This window comes from Pleuronectes platessa, chromosome 12, assembly GCF_947347685.1.
Source record: "Pleuronectes platessa chromosome 12, fPlePla1.1, whole genome shotgun sequence".
Lineage (NCBI taxonomy): Eukaryota > Metazoa > Chordata > Actinopteri > Pleuronectiformes > Pleuronectidae > Pleuronectes > Pleuronectes platessa.
Window position 1 is genome coordinate 9,140,661 of NC_070637.1, and position 22,037 is coordinate 9,162,697.

Consider the following 22,037-nt stretch of genomic DNA (forward strand, 5'->3'; position numbering starts at 1 on the left):
CTTCAGTTGTGCGACAAAGTGTTTATTCTTATCAATGCTGCAAACACCCTTATCTTGACGACGTTCTCCTTTATCTTGACATCTATTGCACTTCTGTCTATCCTGGGAGAAGGATCCCTCACATGTGGCTCTTTCTGAGGTTTCTATGTTCTTTTTACCCAGTTTTTTTTTAAAGACGTTTTTCATTACTCTTGTTGTCGGTTAAGGTCAGAGGATGTCACACATTGTTGAAGCCCTATGAAACAAATTGTGATTTGTGAATATGGGCTATACGAATACAATTTGATTGATTGATTGACTTCACAGTAAGGATTGACTCCTACAGTTAAACACTTACCACATGTTGTGTTAAGGTGGGACTGGAGTTTAAATCATGAATTCTATGTTTCATGTTTCAGGCCCTTGACGGAGCCCAAAAACCTTCTATTGAGATGTTGCCAGCGGCGAAAAGGAAGTTCCTTCTGAGATATGCTGGCACCAAAGCTCGTGGAGAAGGGACTCAGCCTGCTCTCCCTCCTGAAGAGCTCAAGAGGATCTGCCTTTCCTTTAACACGCTGGAGAAATGGTGCCACATGCCCTTCTTTGCCACCACTGTGACCGGCTGCTTCGTCAGGGTAGCTACTGAAGCCAGCATCAGCGGCCCATCTCACTGTGTTTCTGAAATTGTGTCTGTGATGGAGACCAAGAATGTCTACCAGATTGGATCAAAACGCACAAACCTGGTATTCAACCTCAGGCATGCTGGTAAAGACCAGATTGTGACTCTCAGCTCTGCATCCAACCAGAAATTCAGAATAAGGGAGTTCATGCAGTGGAAACTGGAGATGATCGCGGCTGGGATGACATTTCCAACACCTGAAATGATCGCGAGTAAGGAGAAGTTGATTAAGAAAGCACTGGATCACATCTTCACTGAGGAAGATATGGACTTTATTGATACCCAGCAGAGCCGATTCCCAGCAGCACGTCTGAATGTTGTCAAGAGGGAACCCCAATTACTCGATAAACAGAGTGCTGCGAGAAGTCACGGAGATGGCGACATGGTGAAAAGGAAGTTTCTTCTGAGATCTGCTGGCACCAAAGCTCGTGGAGAAGGGACTCAGCCTGCTTTCCCTCCTGAAGAGCTCAAGAGGATCTGCCTGTCCTATAACACGCTGGAGAAATGGTGCCACATGCCCTTCTTTGCCACCACTGTGACCGGCTGCTTCGTCAGGGTACTTACTGAAGCCAGCATCAGCGACCCACCTCACTGTGTTGCTGAAATTGTGTCTGTGATGGAGTCGAAGAATGTCTACCAGTTTGGATCAAAACGTACAAACCTGGTATTCAACCTCAGGCATGCTGGTAAAGACCAGATTTTGACTCTCACCTCTGCATCCAACCAGGAATTCACAATAAGGGAGTTCTTGCAGTGGAAACTGGAGATGATCGCGGCTGGGATTAAAGTTCCAACACCTGAAAGGATCGCGAGTAAGGAGAAGTCCTTAAAGGAAGCACTGGATCACATCTTCACTGAGGAAGATATGGACTTTATTGATGCCCAGCAGAGCCGATTCCCAGCAGCACGTCTGAATGTTGTCAAGAGGGAAGTCCAATTACCCGATAAACAAAGCGCTGCAAGAAGTCACGGAGATGGCGACATGCTGAAAAGGAAGCTCCTTGTTGCCGGTGCCGCTTCTGCAGGGTCAGGGAGATCTGCTGGCATCAAATGCAAAAGGCAGGTCGAGCACGGCAAAGGGCCTGAGGAGAAGAAAGCTCGTGGAGAAGGGACTCAGCCTGCTCTCCCTCCTGAAGCGCTCAAGAGGATCTGCCTGTCCTATAACACGTTGGAGAAATGGTGCCACATGCCCTTCTTTGCCACCACTGTGACCGGCTGCTTCGTCAGGGTACTTACTGAAGCCAGCATCAGCGGCCCAACTCATTGCGTTGCTGAAATTGTGTCTGTGATGGAGACCAAGAATGTCTACCAGATTCGATCAAAACGGACAAACCTGGTAGTCAAACTCAGGCATGCTGGTAAAGACCAGATTTTGACTCTCACCTCTGCATCCAACCAGGAATTCACAATAAGGGAGTTCATGCTGTGGAAACTGGAGATGACCGCGGCTGGGATTAAAGTTCCAACACCTGAAAGGATCGCGAGTAAGGAGAAGTCCATTAAGGAAGCACTGGATCACATCTTCACTGAGGAAGATATGGACTTTATTGATGCCCAGAAGAATCGATTCCCAGCAGCACGTCTGAATGTTGCCAAGAGGAAACTCCAATTACCCGATAAACACAGCGCTGCAAGAGGTCAAGGAGATGACTACAGGGTGAAGAGACCCAGGATGAACTGAAAACGTTAAGCGAGGAGACAAAACAACTTGACCTACTGAGGACGACAGAGAGCGGCCTGAAGATCACATTCCCTCCCATCGTCAAGTAGGGATGTATATATCGTTTGGTTTATATCCGATACCGGTGCTTAATCGATACTTTTAAAACGATACCGGTGCCTAAACGGTGCCTGAACCGATACTTAAAAAAAAAAAAAACTCACAAAACGACGCTTCACGACATTTAAGAAAGTTTTTTTTATTGCCAAATATATTAACTGTTTAAAGTAGATTATAAATATAAATAAATACAAAACACTTTTTAACTGAAAACTATGAATTATATCTGAACTGTTAACAAAAGTTTACACTATACTTAAAAAAAAAAAACCTCACAAAACGACGCTTCACGACATTTAAAAAAGTTTTTTTTATTGCCAAATATATTAACTGTTTAAAGTAGATTATAAATATAAATAAATAAAAAATCACTTTTTAACTGAAAACTATGAATTATATCTGAACTGTTAACAAAAGTTTACACTATACTTAAATAAATAAAAATAAATACAAAACACACACACTTGGAGACTGAGGGTCGCTTCCATCACACGGAGTCCCCCGTATCTCCGCGGCAGGGGCTGTCGCAGGCAGGCTTTGGCCCGCCTTCGTCCCCCCCAAAATGCAGACGCTTTTGTGAAACCTTTCTCGGCGTTGACTTCGTTCCTCCCGCACTCAGCCTTTCCAAGCCGACCCAGAGCAAGTCGCGGCGCACCGCCATGGAGGAAATGCACCCGGCGGGGACCAGCCAGCGCCGGGGAGAGGTCTCGCGAGGAGATCCTCCCAAACCTGCACCGAAGCCCTGACGCACACGGGCAGACTTTGTCCACCGGCAGACTCGCCAGACTCATGCAGGGGCCCGACGGGAGGCGCCCCTTCCCGTGAAGGAAGGAGTGGAAGTGTGAGGAGGCGGGAGGAACGACGACCTCAGTATTCAATTGGCTCAGGCACCGAAATGAAGCACCGAAATCTGCGTTGCATTTCGGTGCTGGTAGGTACCGGTTGTATTGGAACCGGTGCCATATCGGAACCGGTTCTCGGTACCCAACCCTATTGTCAAGTCCAAGAAAACGTTCCGCTCCTAAAGCACCGACTGAGGATTACCACAATATGGACCCTTTCCCCCAGAGAAGGACAAATATTTAGAATATATCACTTGATCTACACTTTAAATAAATTATGTTAGAAAATATATCGTTGTGATTCATTCTTTCTGACTCCTGCTGGTGTTGGTTCACTCTGACAACTGAAAGTTTCCAAAAAGTAATGATTGGTCCCAAAAATCCAGTACCAGACGGACTGTACTTCATATGAAGAGCAAAGTTATCATGGTTTAGTCAACACTCAAGAGTTTTTCCAATTGCACCTATAGGCTTTTTTTTTTGTCTGGTCATGATATACATGTGTATCGACTTTTGTGGAGATCGAAATTTTCACCACTTTCAATTTTTCTGTAAATTTTGGTAGGAAATTGAGCATGTTAAGGCCCTAAAAAAGCCAATTCATTTGCCTGAATAATAAAAATAATTATAATAATCCTTACAATTTCAATAGGGCCTCATAGTCTGTCAGTGCCTGTCAGTGCTCGGGCCATAAATAAAATGATTGACAGCAGAGACTAACTCACAATTGGTCAAGCTAGACCTCGCTACGGCAGCTCCATCGCCCGATAGCTTTCTGGTTCCAAATGTGTAAGATGGCAGCGTTCCTATCCAGGATGTTTTGACTTTCTGGATAGTGGGAGGCAGTGGAGACAAGGCATAAGGGGTCTGGAGGACCCTACATCGAACCACACCTCTAAAATTACAAAGCTTTTAGCCCAAAGCTGGTGTCATGGGGCATTGTGAGGTTTTGTCCGACCCTGGTGTCATTGCAGTTTCCCATAGGTGATCATAGAATTTAAGGAGGTTCTCACAAATTGTCTTTGCTGTGGACTTATGTAACAAACCATTCTTAGGCACCCCCTCTCAGCTTGGGGCCCCTGGCAGTTGCCTGCTTTGCGTACCCTGTTGCAATGGTCTTGCACGCAGATAACTAAATTATTTGAAATCCCAGTGCCGACAGTGTCAAACATTACTGCATACAAATACATTCTCAGAGCCTGGAGCAGCAATTAGACTCTAGGGACTGGTTGAAGGTAATAGCTGCGACCTTTACCAAATTTGCAAACTGAGAAAGGATTCAGGACCCTTGTTGTTCAAGAAATTAGAGAATCGTACTGTTTCTCAATAAATGTTACGATGGACAACAGAAGACAACGGCCCACTTGTAACAACTGTAATCAGTAATTTCTCAGAGCACTTCGCTTTAGTGTTCTTATATTATACTACTTTCTTCCAAGAATCCATTTTAATGTATCTCTCTTCTCTGCTTATTTAAAGGAAATTGAGATGTTTATTTTTTATTGCAGTTTGAAAGGTAAAATTATGCATTCAGACCTCAGACAGAAAGACCAGAGTCACGTGCACCGAAGCAAGTTTACTCACCAGATCTCAACGTAATGTGAGGATTGTGTGTACTGTTGTGGTTTTGTTGTTGTCTCCTCCTTCCTGTGCAGGTTGGTTGTTGCAGGGGGCGTGGCTGGCTCTGGACGCTACAGACGAGACACACCTGCAATCAATCTCTACTCATCATCCACCCCATAAAGGCCTGGTCTTTCCACCACTTCAGTGCCGGATTATTTACTACTCTATGGTATCATGTGCCCTGCAGAAGCGCTCTCCTTTACTGCCTATGGATACCCCCTAACCTGTGTTTCCCTCCTACGCAGAATCTCCTGGTGACTCTCTGCTCAGCATCACTTCTTGGTTTCGTCCCGGATCACCCAGCCAGCCAGCACCCGGCCGCTCCAACCTCCACCTGCCTTCACATTAATAAACTCTGTTCTTCCTCCAACTATTTACCCGTCTGTGTCTGCTTCGGGGTCCGAACCTGACTTCCACCTTAACACGTAAGGCCAAGGACATCTTGTATAATGAGAATGTCATAAGACCAATAATACTTTACATGTAGTATGCAAAGGGTCATCTACAAGCACAATCTAAAAATATCAATTTGATGTTCAATAGTAGAGTTAGAAGTCGATTGATAAGAAGAAGATTGATAATGTCGGTATTTTCACGCCCTTGCAGATTAAACTCTGCTAACAAGACAGTCAGGGTGACCCTGCTATTATACATTTCATTTATAAACTATGATGCAAAGTAGTTATTGCTTAGATTGCCGTCCTTGGTGAACGACTTTTCTTGTTTGAAAAGTGCATAAATAAAGATTATGCTCAGGAGAAATGGTGAGTGCACAGTCCACACAAAACAGGACTTGAAACAGATTTACATCCTAAGGCCTACTATATTATTTCATTAGAATTTCTAGTAATAACCCTGTCTCTTAAGAATTACCCACAAACATTGGGGCTTCTGTGACTGCTGAGGTATAGCGGGTTGACCCTGAACCAGAAAGTCAGTCTGCATGGTGAAGTCTCCAAATTGCTCCTGACGCCTGAGCTGACAGTGAATGAATGGTATGTGACTGAAGTAGTTTGTGTGTGTATAATATTTAAATAAAGTAATTCAATCAAGAACGTTTGTCTAGTCAGTGATTGTAGTCGTCAACAAAATCTTATTAGGAGAAATATTTGTGTTCATAACTATCATAACTGTGGGGTTGTTTCTAGTTGTCGTGTAGATGGCGGAGGGTGGATGTGTGGATGGGGCTGACAGGAAGGTGTCAGCTGAGTGAGAAGTGTCTCTGGCAGCACTCTTCACCTGCTTGAATATGATTTGGCGATCCTAGTTAGCTGGTAGCCAGGCAACCGGTGAATAAGCTAGTGGAGCATGAATTAAATAGGTGATAACAATTATGAGCAATATTTCATTTGGAAGGTCAGAAAGTTTGGTGCATTTCTCATTTGTATTTTTCCCATTTAAAAGAAAGCAATACTTAGGAGTGATTATTATGAAATAAAAATGTACCCAAAGTGAGGTTGTGATGTTAACTTCATGTAGAAGTATACTGTATACAAGACACACTGTATATAGTTGTCTAAATTCCAATAGAGAGTGGTGGCAGGGTGACATGGCCATGGAGACGTGGAGAACATGATGTGGAATCACCAGTAAATCGTAGACTATGTACTCCACAAAGCACCCCTTGGTGAATCAATACATTTTCTCAGAAAACAAGAAAGTAGGCTACATCTCAAGGGTAAATCAATATTTTTTTCTCTTGCTCTTGTTTAAATAAGGAATTTGGAATCCCCTCTAGAATCTTAAGGATTTTTTTGCTTTAGGTGTTTAAGGGACTGATCAATGACAATATTGTCACTTCCATGAAATTCTCTGCTCATATGGGAAGCTGCAGCACCTGAGCCAGTCATAAGGAGACAGGCCACACTTTGTATGTGTGTAAATGTTGTCTGTAAATAACAGCATTGAAGACTGTGACACTGTGTATGGACATTTCTTCCAAACATCCTCAATGTGTTGTGAGTGCGTGACATGAATAAACCAGCACTCCAAAAATCTGCACTGATTCCAGCTCTGAAACAGTTTCTCTCGTCTGCTCAAAGAAGTAAAGCAATCTCTCTGCTTTAGCTCTCCAAGAACTCACATTACTGTTAGAAATTATGACACAAAATAACCCACAGTAGGCCGGGGACAGATATAAAGAGCTGAATCTTACTATTCTTGTTGCGGTTTAATATTTCAACGCAGTGTGTCATTTTCAAAGGCAGAACAAATTGCTGACATTAATTATTAATTTCACTTTTGGCGTTAGCACTGATCAGTGTGATAATGATCTGATTAGTCAAGCTGTGTTATGCTTCGAGACACAGAGCAAGATCGTGAGGGACAAAAGTCTCTTTTTAAAAGGAAAGAGATATTTCTTGAAATCTTAAAAAAAAAATTATGATCTTTGTATCACCTGACTTCTCATCTTTGCACATGTTTTGAAACATTTAACACATAAAATGGACTGTGAATAGTCAGATTTTATACAACTATTTTCTAGTCTTATCAGCCACTCAAAGCACTTTACAAGTCACATTCGCCGATAGGCACCTACACATACATTCATACAGTGCCACTATATGCAGCAGTTTTCCATCACATACCATTCTAACACTGCTGTACAGCCTTCAGGGTCAATTTGGGGTTCAGCGTCTTGCCCAAGGACACTTGAACCACTGATCTTCTGATGAGTGGAGGAGCAGGCATATCTCCTGAGTCACAGAATCAATATTAAAGACAAAAAAAAAATCAACCACATATCTTATTCGAATGGATTATATATATTTTTTTATTCAATGTGTCCAGGTAGAGTAATACAAATACATCCCTGATTAGACAGAGGTTCACTATTTTGTCTAAGCCAAGGCCCCCGCTACAAGATGGAAAATATTCTGGACACCCTCTCGCATATATACCTTGACTAAGACAATTTTTTTCAAACTTCTTGAAAGAGCAACACAAGAGAAATGTTTTAGAAAGATATTTTCGCAAGTCAACAGAATTCCCACATACCGTGATCCTTTTAATGGATGAATCTGGAAAGTTCTCAGGGACCCCCTTGACAGTGTGCCACAGACACTAGAGAGCAGTAAGCAGGAACCAATCAGACTCAAAATGCCTTGTATGTCAGGACCTATTGTCGTTTTACTGCTGCTAATCAATATAGTTGAGTGTGTTGGAGGGGGAGAAAAACCTCACCATGGCGTGTTTCACAATTTATGAGAGCTTGTGACAGCTGACATTTTAATCAAAATGTGGTTTGGTCCACTGAAGGTGTTTCACATCTTAAATTGAACCCCTGTCTCTCATTACAGGGTGTCAACATCTTTGTTGGACAGACGGGAGGAACATTTGATTTCAGCACAACAGGTCAGTGCCTTCCATCTTGTTTAGATATGTCACATTTAAGTAAAAAGTAATTTGTGTCAATAAACATATGAAAAATTGTAAGCAGAATGTAAACCTGCTTCAAGCCAAATATAAATATATGTTTTGATCTTCATGTGTGGCAGCGCTGTCGCCTCAGTGCAAAAGGGTACCTGTTTTGGCAGGGGCCTTTTGCATGTTCTCCCCATGTCTGTGTGAGTTTTCTCTGGGGCCTCCAGCTTCCTCCCACAGTCCATAGACATGCAGATAGGAGTTAGATCAATTGGAGCTTTTTAAATTGACCATTAAGTGTGATCTGTTCACGCCATGTCAGCCCTGTGATACCCTGGCGCCCTACCCAGGATGTACCCCATATACTCCAGCCCCACCACAACTCTCAAAATTATAAGCGGTCAAGATAATTGATGGATGTTCATCATGTGCTATCAGTTAAGTGTTTTCACCATAAACCGCACAGTAAATCATGGGAATCTTGTTGAGCATTATCTTAACCATGATCTTTAAAGAAATAATTCACTAAATTTTGCACAAACCACATCAAAATCTACTTAAAGTGAACTTTGGACTCAGGCTGTTCTGTAATTGCAGTGAAATGGATTATTGATCTATTCCCTGCTCTTTGCTTAGGGTAATTAAAAAAAATCCTCTCCCAGGCAGTGATTAAACCAGAGACTAATTCAAAAATAAATTGAGTTTAACATATACTCTGGATGAAATTAACTAGGGCAGCTCTCTGATTGCCTACCCAGCCTTTTTAAACCACACTGTAGGCTGTGTAAAAAGAAAAACAGCGTAAACAGCAACAAAAGATTAGCAAAGATTAAAGAAAGGTTACAAAAACATTGGTTGTTTGGCAGAATTCGATTTGCTCATGCAGCGTACCTAAATAATCATTTAACAACCACTCAGGATTGAGAGTGAAATGCCCCGCAGAGTTTGTGGAGCATAATTTACATGAATGCAATTATTTCCCCACCATGATTGGAATTTGTGTGAATGTGAAAGTGTACGTTTTTATGTCACAAACATAAAGAGCCTGTTTTAAATTGATTGTACCCCTTACTACTAACTTAGAGCCAGAATCTACATTCAAATTAAGACATTTTATACATTTCTTCTCTTACAATTGAAATTAATAAAAAAGTTAATTAAACAGTGTTTCTGAATTCAATGCACACACAGCTACAGCTTCACTTGGTCTGCGATGCTTGATGCCAGTTTATGTTTTCATACTTTAGGTAATTATTGACCTTCATGGATTTGCTGGACAACTTCATTATCCCCTTCAGTGTGTCTGTTACAATAGTGTAGCATTTTGGGTAAATGCTAAAATATTGATGTATTATTGCCTCACAGCAAGTGACAGGTAAAAATCTGTATATCCTCTATCCTTAACACTTGAGTGGAGCAAGGAAAAACTACCAAAAAGACCCGTTGAACGTATGTGTCCTCCTGGACTGAAACCGGGTGATGATTCCACACATGCACAATCAAATGTATGTAAAATGTGAATACATTCCAGGCAGAGAATGAGCAGGTGAAGGTTTGGCTATACTTTTCTAAAAGGGATGGATGAAATCTTGGGTTGTCTATTGAACGGTTTTGCACAGTCTGGGTTGCACTGTTCGTGAAGTCATTTCACAGATGATTTGGACAGAACCTGTTCTCGTTATCTGAAGTTGCCAATAACAAAAGACACCACGTTCATGAAGGTGATAAGAATCCAAAATTGTATTTGGATGACTTCTCCCTTTTATTGAGAGTGCCACACTGTGGATGAGGGATGCCTACGATGCTGAGTGTGTATCTCTCCACTTTGGGGATTTGTTGGATAATAAGACATGTTTGACAATTTTGGCTCTAGCGATGAGTCAGATTTCTCGTTGCTAGAGTGAAAAATAAATAGTGGCGCTCTTCTTTCTGCTGTCTTATTCTGAATTAAAATAAACTTCAATTCTTTTAGATATACATCTTATTCATCCCGGGACACAATGTTCCGCAAAGGAGTTGCTATCACATGGTGGGTTTATTGAGCAGCATCAAGCTTTACACTCCCTTAGGTAGATCAGCATGTAAAAATGCTGCCCACATTCTACCATAACACTGTATATGAAACACGAAAGAGGAATGTTTTCCTATAAAATCTAACCAAAAGGGCAATGAGACGTCCAATAAAGTCTCGAACTCAGGGAGCAATGGACCAATCCCTCTGTGGCATGATGAGTCACTCTGTCACAGAGAATATCCTCTACAGTGAAGAGTACATGTGCCCTACCCATGGAGGTGATTAGGCATCCTCCGTAACGATGCATTCAAGTATGATTCATTGAAGTACAACCTACTTTAGAGTGTGCCATATGTCTAACTTTGCAGTGTGTTCACAACCTCGGGGGGGTATGACTCACGGTGCGCTCTGCAGAGAAGGAAAAACAAATCAGGCATGCGGGTCAAGGAAACATAGATGTAAAAAATCTAATTGTTATTAAAGTAGAGATGAAAATGAAACATATACCTCTCTTACATAAATCTTACAGTAGGCTATGTATGTTTTTTCACAACCAAGAACAACTCAGCTTGATGTTAACCAGAGAGACCAAGGTGATACTAAGTGATTCTAATTAAGTTTTTATGTGGTTCTGTGCAGATGCTCCCTGACCGGAGTGAATCCTGAGAACTGTGATGCTGCGAGTTAAAACCTTTTTGATAGCTTTAAAAAAACATGCAACGCTCTCTTAAAGCTGAAACGTCTGAGGCTGCCAGGAAACTTTGAAGTTGGATCTCACCTCCCAACCTGCCACCGTCTCTCGCTCTTCTCCTCTTGTTTTGTTTTGCTCTTATTAGGGAGCTGGCAAAGACTTCAGGCACATTAGCTCGAACTCGACTGCACGAACCAAAAGAACAGATCAAAACCTCTGTTGTGTGTCTGGGTGTGTGTTTGTGAGTGTGTGCGTGGGTCATCTTAGTACAAATGTTGCTTGGATGCTCTACTAACCACTAAGAATACACCTTTTACTGTATCAACGCATCTGCAGTCGGTTTCCAGCTTGCCAGGCATCTGACCTAGAAAGGCAGCAGAAAATATTTTGGGTCAGTGGCTTTTTTCCATGATGGTCTCTCCTTCTCTCCAGTAACACACATGCAGTAGCCCTACAAATGCTCAGACACACAATTACACACATTTTGGACTGGCAGGTAACGCAAAAAGGCAAGTTTTAGAGGGCATCAAAAATTCATGTGAGTGTATGAAGTGCTGGCTAGGTTTCCATGTGCTCAGGTATGCTGCTGCCTGTGCTACTTTATCACTGTCTGGCTGTATGGGCCCAGAGGTGCTGGATTTCTTTGTAGTGGTGTGATTGGAGAGTGTGGGGAAGGGCCAACAGGGAGCAATGGTTCCCCCCTGAACTAGCCTTCTCTTGGCACAGTAATGTAATATCATGCATCTGGCTGAGTGTTGAGGCTAATGCCTCCGTTGATGGATTAGTTCCAGCAGCCGTTAGATGGTTGTGACAATGAGCGCAGACCCATGACAGCGCCAAATGGGTGGTTCTCTGCGCTGTTACTGTCACATTTACTGCGACTGCTTCATTATTTATGAGGATTTATTTGTGCGGGAGCAATGTCTCTTGCCTTCAGATGAGACAAGAGGCGTTTCAGTTCACAGCAGTATGTCATTACTGGACACCGGGGCTGAACTCAGTCATCTGGCTCTGAGGTCCTGTTCCAATGTTATGAGAGAGAGAGAGAGAGAGAGAGACAGAGAGAGAGAGAGAGAGAGAGAGAGAGAGAGAGAGAGAGAGAGAGAGAGAGAGAGAGAGAGAGAGACTCACTCACACACTTGGTGACGCTCACTGTCTCTCCCTCCTTACTTTGCTCTCTTCCATCACTTTCCCTCCTCTCCAGCTCACACAAAACTCCAGCCCACGTCCCACTTATAGTAATTGATTGATGGAGTAGCTGGGGGAGACTTTGACTCGATAGAGGAGCAGATTGTCAGCCACACAGTTGCAATAAAAAAGAAAATCGCCTGAGGTGCCTGAAACAGAGGCAGAGGAACGGAGACGGGCACCGGCGAGGAGGAGGAGTAAGAGGAGGAGGAGGAGGCGGAGGGCAGACTGCTTCAGCTTGGCCGAGTCGCGATGGAGACGCGCGGCGTCAGTGATTAGCGAGCAGCCGCTTGTGGAACGCGCAGGTTTGGTCAAGGTGGAATACAAAGTGAGGATCATCCAGAAGTTACCGGAGCCGCCTTCATTCCGTGTCAATACGCGGATTATCTGAGAAGCATGAACGTGCCGCCTCCGGACCGCAGGAAAAACATGCGAGAACTGGCTTTGGAGATTGGTATCCGAGTTCTGCTCTTCGGAGTTTTTGTGTGAGTACCACTGAGTTTTTCTTTCTCTTCCTGTTCCCTGAGAAATGTAGTGAGGCTTCGTCTGCAGTGATCCTGACAGTGTGTTCAGTTTCCTGCCTGAGGTTTCCCATGTGCTTAGTGGTGTATTCAGGTTGTTTAGCCGCGGTGTGGTGCTGGACGAACAGGTCTCTGCTGAGCCGCAGTTCAGCACCATGGACAGATCTCTATTTAACCACTATAGGACAGCGGACACGCCGCGTTAACAGGTTGTAAAAAAACAAGTTGAATATCCGGCCGCATTTTACTTCATGTTATAAATCACCATGTGTCACCACTATAGGACGATAAGCTCATAATATTATTTTTCATTAGAGATTATTAAATTGTTAGGTGAAGAGATCAATTCCATACGAAATTGTGCTGGAGGAGAAGTCTCATTGGGTGATGTTTATACAGAGTACTTGCATATGACACAGTGAGAAGGTTGTTCCTCACATGTGCAGCCTTTGAAACTAACACAACATTAATGACTAATAGCTTTTTCTAGCCTGGAGGTATATTAAACCTCGTTTGCATCATGATTGTGTTTTTTATTAATTTGCAGCTGAATGTGTTTTGAAAAAAATAAAATAATAATTCTGCTAGCTGAAAGCAGTCACCTTGCTTTGGCTTTCACAATATCTCTGCAAGAAAGAAAACCAAAAATCTGCCCATGTGATATGGATTGTGTAGAAAACTGCTTGCATATATATATATGCACATTAATATAGCTATCTGGTGTAGGTCTACCAAAAGGGATATACATGATGATGCTGCAAATTTACAGAGTCTGACATGGGCAAACTCAATTGGAGGGATCTGACCAAAGAAGCGATTGAGGCATCTTGTTGTGTGTGTGTGTGTGTGTGTGTGTGTGTGTGTGTGTGTGTGTGTATATGTCTGTGTGTGTGTGTGTGTGTGTGTATGTGTGTGTGTGTGTGTGTGTGTCTATGAGCGTCTGCCATATTCATAATTCTTGCTGATTTGCTGCGGTATTCCAGTGCTGGAGGCCACACACAAAAAAATAGAAAAAAACAATTTCACAAAATATCATATCATCAACTAACTGCTGTACTCTGCCACAGAAGCCTCCGCCACAAAGTCCTTGATCACTGTAATGAATTGGGTTTTACTACACACATTTCGTCTTCTGTAGCCTGCACAGAAAACTAAGGCTAATAAACTGTTTTTGTTAGGGAGCCCTGTCTGTAAACTCAATCTGCTTTAAACTCACAGCAGTGCCCCTAAACTGAGATTCATTTGGTTACACAGTGACATATACAGTATATACTTCTCCTATATGACCAAGTACAAATGCTTAATGCAACAGTCTTCATGTTTAAACACACGCAAACACACGCACACATGTCATCTTGATACCAGAGTCTAGACATTTTTGCATGGGCGCTGGATAGAGATAAACATTGCTGTAACAAGGAGCCCTAATTCCATTATTCCATTCGATTAGTCCAAAGATGCATTATTTCACATTCAATCATGTATCTTGTCAGAGGGATTTTTTGCTATTACACATTTCTTTGGGGCTGGCAGTAATTGTGGTGTTGAGCCCAGCAGATCAGAGAGATTCTCTGTCTGGCCCTGAAGGGCAGCAGTTTTCTGTTCTTTTCTCACCTTCAAGCCTGAGGTGAAGGCAGGATAATTGGGGTCAACTAGAATCTGTAGTTTTCGTCACTGGAGGTGTAAAATACAGTTTTATTAAACTGTCACTTTTTTGTGAAAGTGTAGTCCAGTGTAGATTCATCTTAGGGAAAGAAATAGGTTTATCTGCGTATATGAACCATTAAGGCTCTGTCTACACTGCAGATATACTTTAAAAAAAATCCCAGTCCACACGACCCTCGTTTTACAAATAATGACCAAACACACAAAAATCACTGCAAGTGACAAATGTTCAAACACGTGTGCCAGTAAGTGGCGATAAATTCTTCATCAATGATCCGCCCAATTCCAGACAAGAACATTGTTAGCATGCTCAGTGAGATTATTCTTCTATCGCTGGGCATGTGCAAAATAAGCTTTGATATCATGGTTTCCATAAGGCTCTAGTGCAGTAACAGATATTGTAACAGATTTTGAAAATCTTGAGCTTAAGTGACTTGTTTGCAAGTGGACGAGAGGCCCAGAAGCATAGAAAACGTTTGTTTCACAAAATATCCACATTAGTGTGGACAGGGTTTAAGACTCAACAAGAAGCTCTTAAGAAGATAAGAATTCATCAGAGAGAGATATTTGGTCAGAAATCTAATGCAAAGTCTGACAATTCTTTAGTCTGTGACACTGATTGAATAATGCAGATTGTAAATTTAATACATACAACTCATTCTGTGTAGACTCACCCACACAATCTGAGAGCCATGAATTCTGAGTTTATTCACATTTAAAGTTTTGCCAAAGATAAACTTCCTTAGAGGGAATATTGCATTTCATTTGTGTTTGGTTACCAAGCTGACCTGCCTGTTCCATGCCTCAGGAAGTGCACTGACCTCAGCAACAGGCCAAATCTAAGATATTCAGTTCAACCCAGAGTTATCAAATCGCGAATGGCATTCTGTCAGAATAGCTTGGTAGTCACCCCAGGAGCCACACATCATTCAAAAGTAACACAAAAAATGTAATCTAAATGTAAATGGATCTTTGACATATAAGTGGAAAAAACAAAAGCTGACAACTACAGACTACTTTTTTTTCTGCAGTCAGCTACTTAACATAGAAAGAAAGGATAATGAGATTGATGCTATTTCACTTTCCCTTGTAATCCAGAGCACAACAAGCAGGAGCTAAGACAAATACCAAGAAGCAATTTCTTCCTTGAGTGGTTGTGTTGAAGAGATCATGTCCTCAATCAATCAGCAAGCTCAGTGTGCAACTTTCTGTGTGTTTTGTTCCAGAGCTCATAGTTGGATTTATGAATAGGCAGATTAATTCCAGTAAATATCTGATTATTGGTTCCACGTAGAAGAGGAGATCATGACAGTCGAGTGTAAACATGTGGTTAGAGAGCTCTAATTTGAGATTGAACAGATTCAGACCTGAGGCAGAACAAATGGAGAGACACCAAAACTCCTCTGTGAACTCCAATCAGCGCAATCTGAAAGCTTCTTGATGGAGTGATTGGCTGGAGAAGAGGGCTGCTGTTTTTTGGATGTAGGCACAAAACAAAATATGACAGATTTGTTTTCAAACGGTATGGCCTGCAGCAGAATGGACAATTTTATAGCCGAGTATCGTTCGTGCCATTTATCTTAATTTCAGCAGTGCAATGCTGTTTACACTGCTGTTTGCATTGTATAAATCATTGCTATTTTTAATATTTCCTGGTGTCTATATTGCGTGTTTAATTATTTATTACTTTAAACTTACCTACGATATATATATTTATTGCTGATATAACAACAAAAAAGGAGAAAGTGTTAAAGTATATACATGTAGTTCTGTAGAATATCCAGTGTGTTTGGGTTGAATAAACTGGGACACTGACAGTATGTTCTGGATATTGTTTGATAATAGTGTTGGGCTCACTTGTTTATTTGCAGCCCTGGGACATCGTCCAGAGCATGTCTCAGAAATCCTTGTGAGATGTTGGGGAGAAGTAGAGGCCTTAGCCTGTGTGTGAGTAAGCGGATTGTGGAGCTTGCACATTAGGGATGGAGGCTCTTGCGCTCTGGTTTTGTGGAGAAAATCTCTTTATAGAGAATTGGTTACAGAGTCATCAGCACCCATTGTGTCTGTGGATGAAATGAATAGACATGTACATGTAAAATAGGAAAATGATGGTTATTGTGTTATAGTTACTTGATTGATGATAACATAAAATGTAGCTGAAAATAAAGGTGTAATCCTTCAAATTTGTTTGGCAACATTGTCCATGATTTCATCAAGTCCACTTAAATGATACTGTACAATAAAACTTCTTAGAGTGGCCACTTCCTGAGAAATAAAACAGGAAAGCAACAAGTATAACCAGTGTAACCAAAGCAAAGTTATATTATTCTGATAAAGAAGTCCACTAGAAAAGATAAGAACCACAATGTAAATTCTTTCTGCCCAGTTATCTGCACATTAATCCTTGGTGGAGATGGTTGCTAAGGAGTTGGATGAGCACAGCCTTTCACCTGCAGCTCTTCATCCACTGTAACAGTTCACTGTGACTGCTCCTGCCGGCTCCATTAGCTCCTCCATTGCAAACTAACAAGGCCGTAGTTCAAAAGCTGTTATGTTGCTATTGACTGGGTAAGGTCAATTTGCAAAAGTGGAGACATGGTTTTAAACTCTGGTGGAACTGCTATAAACAACTACTTTTAATGGAAATTTACCAAATTCTGCTTGGAAAGACTCTCGCCCAGTCACGACACATTCAGCGGACCAGTGGTGTTTATCACTCAGTCACATATAGTTACATTTATGGGGCTGCCCGCTGTTGTGTTTCAGAAAAATGCCCAAACTTACAGTTGCTTTGTGGTTGTAGGTGCATTTCTTTTTTAATAACTGATCGTGGTTAACACAACAATGGTGACAGGATGTTCCATTTGCATGAGCAGTAACTTAATCCAGCTCTGGTGTCGTGTAAAGAGAGTGTGCAGTTTACAGTGAGGCTCATATCACATAATGAAATACAATTCAAACAATTGACCTGGATTACATGCATGCATCGTTTCATGTTAGTCCCTCATGCTTTGCTGGGCAACCGAATTCAGAATGTCACTCAGCCATGTCCAATAAAAACAACAATGCATAGAAAGATTGATTATAATGTACATTGAATCTGACTATTGCAGATAAAAGTGATCAAAAAGGGGGTTTGACTTCATCTTAAAGATTATGACTTTACAGGAACATTGATAGAGGTAGTGTCCCGACTCTGATGTGCATATTCATATTTTGTTGTGAATTAATTTAACCGATGTTTGTTAACAATATATATGTAAATATCGATAATGTAAGAAATATTGAGTTAGAGTAAAGTTTTACATTTCAGTAGATGTAGGTAGGTAAATGATTTAGGGGCCAATTGGTACATTACCCATAATGCTATCGGAGCAGACAGTGGAAACGGCAATGCTGTGAGAAATTAGTTTGTTGTTGCTGGTAGCAGACAAGTGTAAAGGATTCTGTTATCACAGGTGTATTCACCCGATTTTGTTCTCAAAAGATAATCTCTGTTTTAAGTCTGGAGTCTTGTTACGTCATTTTGAAATAAAATGAATTACGCTATGATTTACATTTTATCCTAAACTCAATCCACAAAAACCTTAAAAATGTCTCATCTCAATGCTGCTGATCGACACAGTGTTGCTTCTCAGTTTGAGCCTTTCTCTTCTCATTTGCCATGCGTTTACTTTTCGTTATTTGTGTATTCTCTCTCAGCATTTTTATTTGACCATCAGCAGCCTCTGAGGCACATAATCACAGGTCATCCAATCTGCAACCCCCATTATCTTAGAAATGAAGAAAACAATGTCGTTTACAGGCTTCACAAGTGATTGTGGCTGGAGGGACAAGAAAACACTTTCCACCAGAGATGGGGGATTACAAAAAACAGAGAGTGTGACCTCTAAGATTTGTTCATTTTTCAATCTTTGTCCTAAGAGACAGCAACCATTGTTATGCTTGATCATGTAAAATCAACCTGATTAATTACTCTGTCCACTCGGAGCTTATGAAAAGTCTATTCATGGGTGTTCAATTTAACTAAACAAACAAATGACAATTTGACAAGACAAAGTTGAAAGCCTAAATGATTTCTGTGTTTTATGCCAGATTTGATGGGTGAGCGGGTAAATTTAGTATCTGAGAGGTCAATGAAAAAAGATGGAATGATATTGCATTATCAGATGGATTGGAAATGTACAAAAGGCCAGGGCAGATATAAAAGAAAGGAAGAAGATGAGCAGAATGGAGGTATTTGTGTTTAGCAGCTGGACAGAGGAGGGGAGGCAGAGGAGGGGAGGCAGGAGAGGGGAGGCAGAGGAGGGGAGGAAAGTGAGGATCAGCAAACCGCTGCAGGTGATGTGGCAGAAATAACCGTGATTCCAAAGACAGCAAAGGCAGCTGACTATCACAGCAAGACCAGGGATTCCCTGACAGCTCAGTGTGCCACCGCTCTAAGCCTCCTGGCATTTCACTCTCCACAATCAATTGATCAGCTCATTATGTCTCGCCGTCCCTTCTGTCATCTATCCAACCCTATCTCTTTATTTCCCTGTGGGCAGCTCACCGTCTGTTCGCTACACCAGTTCCTCTTAAAGGAATACACCAAGTCTTTTTTCGCCATGTTCCTATTAGTCGACCAATTTATTAGACGATGAGAATTTACCACAAAAATATACACATAAAACGTCTGATTCTGTTGCTATATCGTGGTTACCGATAACAGTGGTGATAAAAAGACTTTGTTTTCTGTGACCTGGTGCTCATTTCCTGTTTCATGCTGATAGCCACTGTTGTTTCTTTTATTCATGACCTTAGCTGCATATTTATCATTATAACCATGTTGATGAAATTTCTTCAATCTGACTGTCAAGCAAGATTTCCAAAATTTGAACAAGATGGTTGTTTTCACGAATGCGCCACGCTTCCACAGACTCAACAGTGTGCTTATTTTTCTTTCCTTGACAACGAAGGTCAGTATACACTCACTGATTGCACTCCTATATGGGCTGTATTCTTGTTACTAAGACGACAGAGGCCAGGTCATGTTGTATCTGAGGGTAGGGATGACGGCAACCTGCATGATTCACTCAGGGTGGAGGACTTAGTAGAATGTAACACAATCAATCGATCAAACTCAAACTAATTGTAAAGCACAGTTCATGTTAGTACTTCACAATTGACTGACGACAAAAACATGCAGACAATAAAATACCATGAAATATATTTTAAAAGCTGTATTAATAAGAAAATCTAAATATATATATTCAATCTTAATTTATTTATTATTTAATTTACTTACATTTATGAATATAAATTAACCGATTCAAACTTGTTAAAACTGAAAGAAGAGAAGAGAAAATCTTTCAGGAAAATTTTATAGAAATTATGTGGTTGGATTAATGTCATGTTGTTCATGCTATCACACAAAAAAGAGAACAACTGTCTACTCACTGAATCAGTAAACTGTGCCTATATGTTGTGTCACCTGGTTTACTATGGCTGCTGAAGGTTTCCTAACTACGACACGTCACGTCTTTATTAGTTGAAAGCACTGACTTTCTGAGAGGACTGACTTCCAGGCTGCGCTTGTGTTGCAGAGACTTCTGGGAGAATTCATTAGCCTCAGGAGAGAAACAAATTAGATTCAGATGAAATGTATTGTGAACCGAGAAAAAAGACGTTGGTGCTTATGATGCCAGGTGCTTTGGATATGATGGAGAATTCCCAGAGAGCCTCGACGCTGCTGGCGGTGATGAGGGATCAAGCACAAATTCAAGACTTCTGATGAATGTTTCTGATTGGACGGTTCATAGGATGACCCAGTATCCAGAGTTGAGTTGTTGCAGGGGTGGTGGATTGGTCATTCAGTGATTTCAGCACTGAACTGAGAAGTGAATGACAGCAGGTAGAGAGAACATTTTAAACTTCGACAGGTGATTGGCTCAATGCGAGCGTGTCAGGTTGTGATTGGATGGAAATAGTGAAGGAGATAGCGAGAACTGTGCATCTGACTTAAGGCTGGTTTATAGTCGCTGTAGTGTTGCTGGTGCGATGGTGCACCTTTACAAGCATCAATACAACTTGTCCTGCAAAGACCACAGCGGCAATCAAATAGTGCTGACATCCTTGGAAGAGATTGCTCACTTGGCAAAGAGGAAGTACTTTTCCGGCAAGTCTGGAAGAACTTTGTTAAAACCCAAAATAAGGTATTCTGACAACACAGGGGGTAGTCCTGCTGATTCTGGGGGAGCTGGGATGGCTGGTCCAAATCATCAAGCACAGAGAGCCTGAACACTATTTTGATTGTGTGCATCATTGTGGTAGGCAGCTTATTGGCTCAATTTCTTGTGTCTTTATCCACAGCCTATTTTCTTTTTACGCCCACTAGTGGTTTGGATCACATTGCAGCGCCGTGACCATAAACGCCACTGTGCTTGTGTATAGTTCCCATGTATGTAGTCTCATGTAAACAATGCTGTAGGACACATGTGCAAGAACACAGCCTTCCTGACTGAAGTTAGCTTTATTTTGTAGAGTTGCCTTCTTCCTCCTAAACATGAATTAATTTCCAGCCAGCACTTATATCTCTCATTACAAATGAGACAAGAAACAGAATTTAACAATGTTTTATTGATGAAATGTATCAATATCAGTTCCAAGCCCAGGAGATGTGAATGATTGCTACAGTATTATAGAAATATAATGCATGATATTTTGTGCATGGTTATTCCTGTATTCATTCTATTTGTCTGCAAATGCTCTGTAAAAACTCAACATTAGCCAGTAGAAGAAGAAATATCTGAACCATGACTGCAGCTCAGTAGGTGGACCCTGAGCAGAGGGGTGGATTCCGCAGACCTTGAAGTTGTAGACTCAGTGTCGAAGCAGAGAGGAAGATCCACTCACAGTTTTCACGCCTCATCCCATCACAATGTCTCGCGCCTCACTTTTCCCTCCACAGTCCCTTTTCAGGTATATTCTTAGATCTACTCCATAACTGCCATTTCTTGAATCATACCATTATCTGTACAAAGACAGAAGAGAGGCTGAGGAGATGAAAGAGCCTCCCTCAAACACACACACACACACACACACACACACACACACACACACACACACACATACACACACACACACACACACACACACACACACACACACACACACACACACACACACACACACACACACACACACACACACACACACACACACACACACACACATATTTTGCAGTCCCCTGGCCCAAAGTTCAAAACAAGCAAGCCCCTTTCCTTCTGGAGAAGCCTTCATCGCGACGTGTGTGTGTGTGTGTTTTTGTGTGTTTGTGTGTGTGTGTGTGTGTCCCCCTCAGGCCACTGGGTTCTGCTGTCAGACCAGACTCTTTACTTGATGACTCCTCTGTGGTTTCTTTGAGAAATGCACTCCAGAGTGATAGCTCAGTGTTTTTGCCACAGCGCAGGGTGAATCATACATATAAGTGTTCAGACCCTTTTCACTTTTTCTTACACTGCATTGTGTTGTGCATTAAATTTCAAATTAATTGAAGTAGGCCTTGCCAAAACATATACATTCTATGTATCACCAGTTTGTGTGGCAGAACCCAGTAGTTGTAGGTGTGGTCAAGCCATCATTCACTTAGAAAGCTGCTGGTGTAATGGTCCTGAGGGAGCTGGTATGCAGGGTTAGTGCATTATTCTGTCA

The 22,037-nt window shown here is 41.7% G+C and overlaps 1 protein-coding gene across 1 annotated transcript in view; it reads left to right on the forward strand.

Annotated features, from left to right (window-relative positions):
* The first annotated feature begins 12,555 nt into the window (after positions 1-12,555).
* Positions 12,556-22,037, forward strand: part of plpp4 (phospholipid phosphatase 4) — a 44,613-nt gene continuing 35,131 nt past the window's right edge. The window contains exon 1 of the mRNA XM_053436675.1: positions 12,556-12,644. Coding sequence (XP_053292650.1) covers positions 12,556-12,644 — 89 coding nt within the window. The remainder of the gene's footprint in view (positions 12,645-22,037) is intronic.